The sequence below is a fragment of the Neofelis nebulosa genome, chromosome X (assembly GCF_028018385.1).
Source record: "Neofelis nebulosa isolate mNeoNeb1 chromosome X, mNeoNeb1.pri, whole genome shotgun sequence".
NCBI classification, from domain to species: Eukaryota; Metazoa; Chordata; class Mammalia; order Carnivora; family Felidae; genus Neofelis; species Neofelis nebulosa.
Window position 1 is genome coordinate 37,201,077 of NC_080800.1, and position 8,180 is coordinate 37,209,256.

General features: G+C 46.3%; 1 protein-coding gene across 15 annotated transcripts in view; it reads right to left on the reverse strand.

The window, feature by feature from the left end:
- Positions 1 to 4,053, reverse strand: part of CASK (calcium/calmodulin dependent serine protein kinase) — a 357,939-nt gene extending 353,886 nt beyond the window's left edge. For 3 of the 15 annotated variants that reach the window (XM_058713438.1, XM_058713431.1, XM_058713425.1), the window contains exon 1: positions 3,325 to 4,051. In XM_058713438.1, the coding sequence (XP_058569421.1) occupies positions 3,325 to 3,383 (59 nt within the window). In that variant the 5' untranslated portion in view covers positions 3,384 to 4,051. Of the gene's footprint in view, positions 1 to 3,324 lie in introns of all 15 variants that reach the window. The other 12 variants (XM_058713429.1, XM_058713428.1, XM_058713436.1 and 9 more) reach the window with 7 other exon arrangements.
- Positions 4,054 to 8,180: the final 4,127 nt, after the last annotated feature.

Below are 8,180 nucleotides of genomic sequence, written 5' to 3' on the forward strand. Positions count from 1 at the left end.
AATTTCCTTCACGGAATATTACTGATTGTACACTTATCTCTAAAACTCTACATTTGCAAAAGATGCAGTGAATAATCATGACATAAAAATTAGCCAACTTCCTGCATTTGCGTAAAAACCTTTCTTTTCCACTAATTGCTATATCTTACTAAGACAAGAAGTTTTGGGGCTATGATAAGGTCCCATCATTGGTGATGCGATTTGTTTTAGTCACTTGAAAGATGTTACACAGGAAAATGTTATGGAAACAATAGGCATTCGAAGGAGCTTTTGTAAGACTTTCAAAAACAAGAAACACAAGGGGAAAGAGTTTAATTTTTTAAAATACGATATGCCATCCTCCCAATATTCATAATGAATCAGGCACATGATTCCCTCCAAGACAGTGGATGAGTGAGTGACTGGATAAGAAGTGAGGTAGGGGAGTGAGTGGGTGCTCAATTGATCTTGAAAATTGAAATCCATTTTAAAGTATCTCGGTGGAAATTTAAACCTATTAAGACCTAAGGTCAAAAACAATTCGTGATACTAATTTGGGATAAAAGAAAATCACAATTCTAGAGAACCTGGATAGAAATCAACAAAAAGGCTTCCACTACAAGTGAACAGCTTCAAGACCTTTCTGTGTAAATCTGGAGTTGAACAAATTCTAAGTTAAAATGTATGCTGTCAAGGTCCCTGCAAGAAAATCTCAAGTGAATTTCAATTTCCAGATCAATATATGCTGAGACAATTTACCGGAGAAACCTTCAACCTTTACACAGGGTGAGGAACATTATCATTACATTCTTTACCATGAAGGCTACCTTGAATTCATTATCTCACGAAATGGCATATTATAAATGGCACTGACCAAGTCCGATTTTGTAGGCTATGAATGAGATTTCACGTTCACAATCGTTAAGGTAGCCACAGCATGCCTATCACCTCAGAATTAGCTTGCTCTCCCTCCTTATGCAGTTCTGAAGCAACAGAAAAGATGAATTTAGTTCTACCAGAGGTGTTTCCTGAAAACATTCTATCAGTTATAAGCCAGCAGAATACTGATTGTGCTGTGATGCTGACCACTTCTTTTTGATACCTAAAGAGATCACATCATCAGTCTTCCAGACCTTAAGGAATCAGAACTGGTTACTAACATTGATCCAATGACGGTTACATTCCGTCATCACAATATAATTAACATTTTAATTTCACATATTCCAATTATGACTTTGCTGGCTCATTTAAAGCAAATGTAACTAAGACACAACAAATATCACTCACCCACACGGTCATATGGGAGCTTTTGGGAAACACCTAATTTACCTCACCTGGGTGCTAAGAATGAAGCAACCAAGGAGATTTTTTTTTTAATGTATTTGTCTCTATGGAACGGTGCTATCCACATACGCCTATGGAGCACCTGAAATGTAGCTAGTCCAACTGAGAAACTGAATTTTGAATTTTATTTAATTTTAATTAATTACAATTTAAATTTAGAAAGAGATATCGATTAGGTTATTAGAAAACTTTTAGATATGTTTGAGAAAACTTGGGTGTGTGAATCTACTTTTGCAAATGCAAATGTCATGAAATCTAATACAGATCAAGCATTTCCGATGAAAATTTAGCTTAGTGTCAGAGCTGAGATGTGTTGTTAGTGTAAAATACACACTGGATTCCAAAGACTGAGCACAAAAGAAAGAAAGGATGTAAAATATCTCATAAATAATTTCTACACTGAATACGTGTTGAAGTGCTAACAGTTTTGGGTCTACTGGCTTAAATAAAATATTTTATTAAAACCGACTGCACCTATTTGCTTTCAATTTTTTTAATGCGGCTATTGCAAAATTTACATATGTAAAATTTTTGTCTATAAAATTACATATGTGCCTTGCATTATATATCTTTTGGACAGCGCTGCTCTCGAGCACTTCCACAAACACTTTACCAGGGCGCATTTGGATATCCTTCTTCTAGTAGACAGGCTGGTCATGTAACAATAGGGGCAAGGAGTAACATGTCCTTGTACCAATTGGGTCTGAGGAAAGTGTGTAGCCAGCTCTACCCAAAATTTCACCATGTGAGGCAACACTGTAATACCTCAACATAGAAGAAAAAAAAAATGAGTTATCAGCACTTAAACAAATTGAAATCCAGTACTGCAGACAACTTAAAAGGGATACAGTCAACTGCTCTAAGGTCTTGGTTTCATTTCCCAACTGCGGACCTTAAAATAGACAATAAAGCACCGCTTCCAAAAAGAGGTAAAATATTTCAACGGTAGCTACCCAGCAATCCTTCATAAAGGAGCAAAAATTGCTCTTAAATCTGATCTCAACTTCTAAAGGCACAGAATACACGCTGAACTAGGAAATCAACTTCAGATCGCCAGCCTTTGCCTCACAAACAAATTAGCAGGATTGTGCACTTGGAATACTGTTTGACAAGAATGAAAAGGAAACTATTCAAAACAGATTTAAGGAATGGACAATTAGATGAGGAACTGCAGATTTAATTCTCAATCAGCACTGTGATTAATCTGATTCCCTGCTTTTCCCTAGTGTAATTATACAACACAGATGAAAGGATGAGCATTTGGACTGTCAGTTCTATATTCTAGACCAGCCCGGTGACTCAAAGCAGACGGCTCTGCCACACGAACCACCACCATCCCAACAACAGTCGAGGGAAGCCTCGAACACTGATTTAACAGTCATTGCATAACGAGGCATTAAAAATTCGGATACCCCCCAACTCTTTCCACGCTGGCCTACACCGGGTAAGGAATTTGCTGAAACTGAACGCACCCCGTCTGAAAATGACCCCGTCCAATCCGGGCATGGGGTGAACACAAAGACATCTATCTAATATCCTGCACAATAGACACACACCCCACAATTAAAAACCCTGGACGTTCTCTCTCTATCGGTCCATGCAAGCAAAGGAAATGCAAACTGCTCTTTTCCTTAATGGTCTGTGGTACACGCAAGGTAACAATAACCCCAACTGTTCCCAGGAAGCAACTATAAAATCGGGGCTGCCACGTCCCTGTGCAACCGTCAGATAAAATGCAGACAGCGGATTTCGGCCGGCCGCACGCCTCGTAGGGTGGCCGACCTCGGCTCGGTGACTTCTACGGCTGGCTGAGAACCCCCGGGACCCCCGCCCGGCAGGAGGTCCAGGTACACGTCTATAAATACGCCCGGGTGAGGAGGACGAGGGAGGCGGAGGGGAGGAGGGCAGGGGGCAGGCCCGGAGCGGGTGCCGGTGCGGGAGGACCCGGGCATCACTGAAATGCATTTTTCCACACTCCCGCTCCCTCGCGTAGCGACTCACTTGCCGATCACCTCGCACAGCTCGTACACATCCTCGAACAGCACGTCGTCGTCGGCCATGGTCCGGAGGGGACAGCGGCCGCAGCGTGGAGGGCTCCGAAAACGGGGGTGGGGGCGCCAAAGAGCTCAGTGCCCGGCCCCTGGCTCTCCTCCCCTCAGGACCCGCGAGCCCTCGGTGCTGAGGACGCTCGAGTGGGGCTGCGAGGCCCGGAGACTGCGGCGCCTTCCTCTGCGGGCGACCGCCCCGGCGCGGGCGGCGGGGCCGGGGCGCGGGAGCGAGGGCGGCCCGGGCCCGGCGCCGCCCGCCCGCCCGCTGCTCCTCGCGCTGCTCGGGCCGCGCTGCCCGGCGTGTGGATCTTCGGGGACCGCGCGGCGCCGCGCTCTCCGCCCGTCAGCCCGCGCGGGCCGCGAGGCCGCGACCGCTCCCTCTGCCGAGGCTGGCTCCGGCGAGGCGCGGGGCAGCTCGGGCTACAGGGGGGGCCGCGGCAGGACCATGGAGGGAGGATCGCCGCGGAGGGAGGTGGCGGCGGCAGATCGGCGCTGGGGACCAGGAGGCGGCGGCAGAGACGCTCCCTCCTCCTTCTCCTCCTCCCGCCGCCGCCCGCCTGAGAGTGGGAGGGGGCTTCGCGGGACTGGCTGTCTGTGCGGGCGGGAGCCCCGGCCACCGCCTTCAGCTCCTCCTCCTCCGCCCCAGCCGCCGACCAGCTCGCGAGCCCCGCGCACCCGCCTCGCGCACACACGCCCTCCTCCCCCTACGGCCGCGCGGCTTCCAGAACCACAGGCCCCGCCCACTCCAGCCCGTCGGGAGGCGGTGGCCGAGGGACCGGGAACGGGGCTGAGCGGCGCATGCGCGCGCCACGGGTCACGTCACGGCGAACGGGCGGGCGTCGGGGATCTAGAAGGGGCGGGGGGTCGGGCCGAGGGGCGCGCGGGCGCCAGCTGCTTAGGCGGGGGTCTGTGGGGTCGTCCCCTCCGCGACCGAGCAGCGGAAGGGGACCAGGGACAAAAGGTCCACGACCGAACGCACGTTCTTGGCTCTCTGCGGCGAGAGCCTCGAACCCTGGCCGCTCCCCTCTCTTCTTTTGTAACCGCAGGAAGCCTTTCCCGGTTTTTGCTGGGGAAAGACGCTGGGAAAGGTTCCTGATGAATGGGAAAAACAAGAAGAGAGGTGGAGAGGCTGTCATTCCAGACCCTGATGGGCGGCGGATGCTTTTAGTGCCACTGTGCATTCCTTAATGAAAATGAGGACTGGGGAAGGAGAGTCGTCCACCTACAAGAAAAGGACTAAACAAAAACTATCCAGGAACGTGTGCACCAATGAGGAACAATTCGTAGAGACAGCCTCTCCGCATTCTGTCCCAAACTCAACGAATATCTGTCCAGCGCTTGCCCTCCGTAGAGACAGCCTAGAGAGGTCAGGAAGGCAGGGACAGAGACTTTAAGCCTCTTTTTCATCGCCTACCCCTACCCCCAAGCTTTCAGTACCTACCCTGCTCCCTGTACTTCCTATAAATGTTAGACATGTCAGGATAAAAATGCAACTAGAGGGAGTGGATGCACAGGGTCAGCCAGGGAATGAGGTTCTGGGTGTTGCCGCTGTGCTAGGTTGTATTCAATATGAAGATTTCTGTTCAACTGAGCATGTGCAGAATGAGCCAACGCCATCAGACAGGTATATATGCCTCAGTTAAGGACCAATAAAAAAAGTCTTTGTTCCTCTGCACAGCAGAAGTGCCCAATTAGTTCATATAAGTCAGCTTCTAGAAATCGTCCGGTAAAATTCTCAGTGCAGTAATAAAAAAAAAAAGAAAGAAAGAAAAAAAAAGAGATAGTGTTTATCAAAGTGGGGGGGGGGGGTGGAGACAGCCTATTTTCACTTCAGAAACATTTTGTGCAGACCCTTGACCACTCCCTCAAGAGACTGAGAAATTTGCCAGTGCTAAGGATTTGAGTACTAAACACTTTTTAAAATGCAAATCAGAGGAAAAATATAATTGTATGAGAAGGTCTTCCCTCTTTCCCAAAAAGCTTGTGCATTCTCTAGACAAGGGAGCCTTAGAGCCTGAGAAACATTGCTTCTATTGAGGGTCCAGCAGTTTCAAGTCACTGTCACCCTAAGTTGGCATGTGCACTTGGTGTCAAATGAATAAGGCCATCACTCCATTCTGCCCTGAAGTGCCCAGTGACCCTCACAAGTCACCTTGCTGGCTTCACTTCCTCTTCCCAGCCCAAGTCTGAGTTATGCCAAGACTTATCGACTTCATTTTGGGGCTCGTTATCTTCCATAGGGGTCAATACTCAGAGGTAGAAAAGGACAATTATAAAATAAAAGACAGTGCTTGGGGCACCTGGGTGGCTCAGTCACTTGAGCATCTGACTCTTGGTTTCAGCTCAGGTCATGATCCCAGGATAGTGGGATCAAGCCCTGTGTCAGGCTCTGCACTGAGCATGGAGCCTGCTTAAGGCTCTCTCTCTCTTTCGGTATCTCTCTCTCTCTCTCTCTCTCTCTAAAATAATAAAAAAGAAAAGAAAGTGGAGTTAAATAAAAAAGACAATTATAGAGACAGGGTTACACCCTGCATATGGAATCACAGCCAGCGTAGATCTGAAAAGAGCCTTAGACATCAGCCAGTCCAAATCAGTCATTTACAGATGTGGGGGATGTGATGGTTGCTCTCTCGGAAGCCATTCCACTCCTCCACCATGAGGTAGCAGCTCTGGGTTTTATATGGGATTGTAACTACCTCACCTGGAGATTCATTAAACTAATAAATGCAACCCTCTTGCCACAATGATGGACCTATCTTAATCAGCTCTTGCATTCCGTGGTCACTGACCTTGAGAGGTTCAAGGTCTTCCAATCAGCACAAAGCTCAGGACTTTTCCCTTATGATCTCAAAACACTCTCTTTATCCCCACCCCACTGCCCCGACCCCTACATTGGCTTTGAACTTTTGCCATCAGACATCTTGTACCCATCAGGGTAGTCAGACCCAAGATGAAGGTGGAATTGGGGAGCGACAAGGTGGAGATGTCCTCAGTGACATTATCAATCTCTTGTTTAGCCAACTCTCTACACTTTCTGGTCACATAAGGCAATGAATTCCCTTACTTTTCAAACCATTTTGAGTTGAGTTTCCTGTTACTTTCACATAAAGTATCCTACAAATGGTACAACAGATGAGAAAAATGCAGAGACAAACATATGTCCATGGTCACATATTTCACTGAGCATCTCATTCGAATCTAGCTCTCCCAGCTCCCGGTGCGATATTTAGTCATACAGAAGTTCTCTGCAATACACATCCCTCAGAACTTGTAGCATGCATTGTGACTAGAGGTGGCTCGTCTCTACTTCTACAACTAAAATGACCGAAGCTTTTAAATGAAGTTAATTCTTCTCTGGGCTTCTTACAAAAATCTAATACTCTTGCAACAAATAAGTGCAAGTATAAATGGTCAGGTGTCCATAACCTGTTTTGGTTTAGTTTTCACAAAGAAAATGTTAAAGTAACTACGTATATCTATTAGCTTGTGTTCAGATTTAAAAAATTTTTTTAATGTTTATTTATTTTTGGAAGAGAGAGAGACAGAGCATGAGCGAGGGAGGGGCAGAGAGAGAGGGAGACACAGAACCTGAAGCAGGCCCCAAGCTCTGAGCTGTCAGCTCAGAGCCCGACCCTGGGCTCAAACTCAGGAACCATGATATAATGACCTGAGCCAAAGTCAGACGCTTAACTGACTGAGCCACCCAGGCTCCCCATGTTCAGATGTTTAAACCTACATACAACAGCAGTTTAAACAAATGGGGGGGGGGGCTTATCTTTCTCATAGAGCAAGAAGTCTGGAGGTGGGTTATTACTAACGCTGGATCAGCTACCCCACAGTATCATCAGTGGCCAGGTTCTTTCTTTCCACTCTGTGACCCTTGACATGTTAGCTTCTCATCCTCAGGCTTGTTCTGTCATCATCACAAGTGGCTGCTACAATTTCCAGCATCATACTGCATTCAGAGGCAGGAATCAGGAAGGCGACAAGGGTAGGCAAGGCCATTTTGGTCCCTCTCCCATCCCTTATTAGGGAAAGAAAATGTCTTTTTCCCGTATCACTGGCCAGAGCAAAGTCACATGGCAGCTTCACCTGCTGGTGACGTGGATATCTGACTTTTCCTGCCTCCTCTTGGAGGCGGGCAAGAGAGAAACAGGTGGGGAATGGACTCCAGCAGCCAATCAGCAGTATTTCCAATATTAGGGAAATTATCAATGAAATAACTTTAGATCTTCATCATAATGTAGGTATACCTCAAGTATATAACTGATATAACTGTACTGAGATATATATATATATATATATATATATATATATATATATATATATATATTAAAATTCAGAAACGTTAAAAAACCCATAAGGATGGAGTTGGTACTAGAGAAATTTGATTCTCAGATGTCAGTGAAAATCTGCAATGACTTTGAGGTACTGGCATTAGACATTCTCAGGTTGTTGGGCTCCCACATAATTTCAACATAACACAGATATAAAGGGGAATAACACACTCTAGAGAAATATTAGCATGAGTACAATACAAAGGTCAGTGTGGCATAGGGTTAATTTAGGCAATTCAGGGTTCAGCCTCATTCTGTAGCTATGATTGTTTAAGCACCTAAATTATTACTGAATTAATGAATAAAATTAAGAATGACACTGTTCTTAACCAGAATAAAGTTATTGCCTTGTGATATAAGCAGGATGCTCTAAGCTGAAATGACAGACACCATCAGTGTCTCCAGAAAAAGCTGCGTATACTAGGCTTATACCCTATCATACTGCGAATCGTTTATTTTATATTCATCTCCA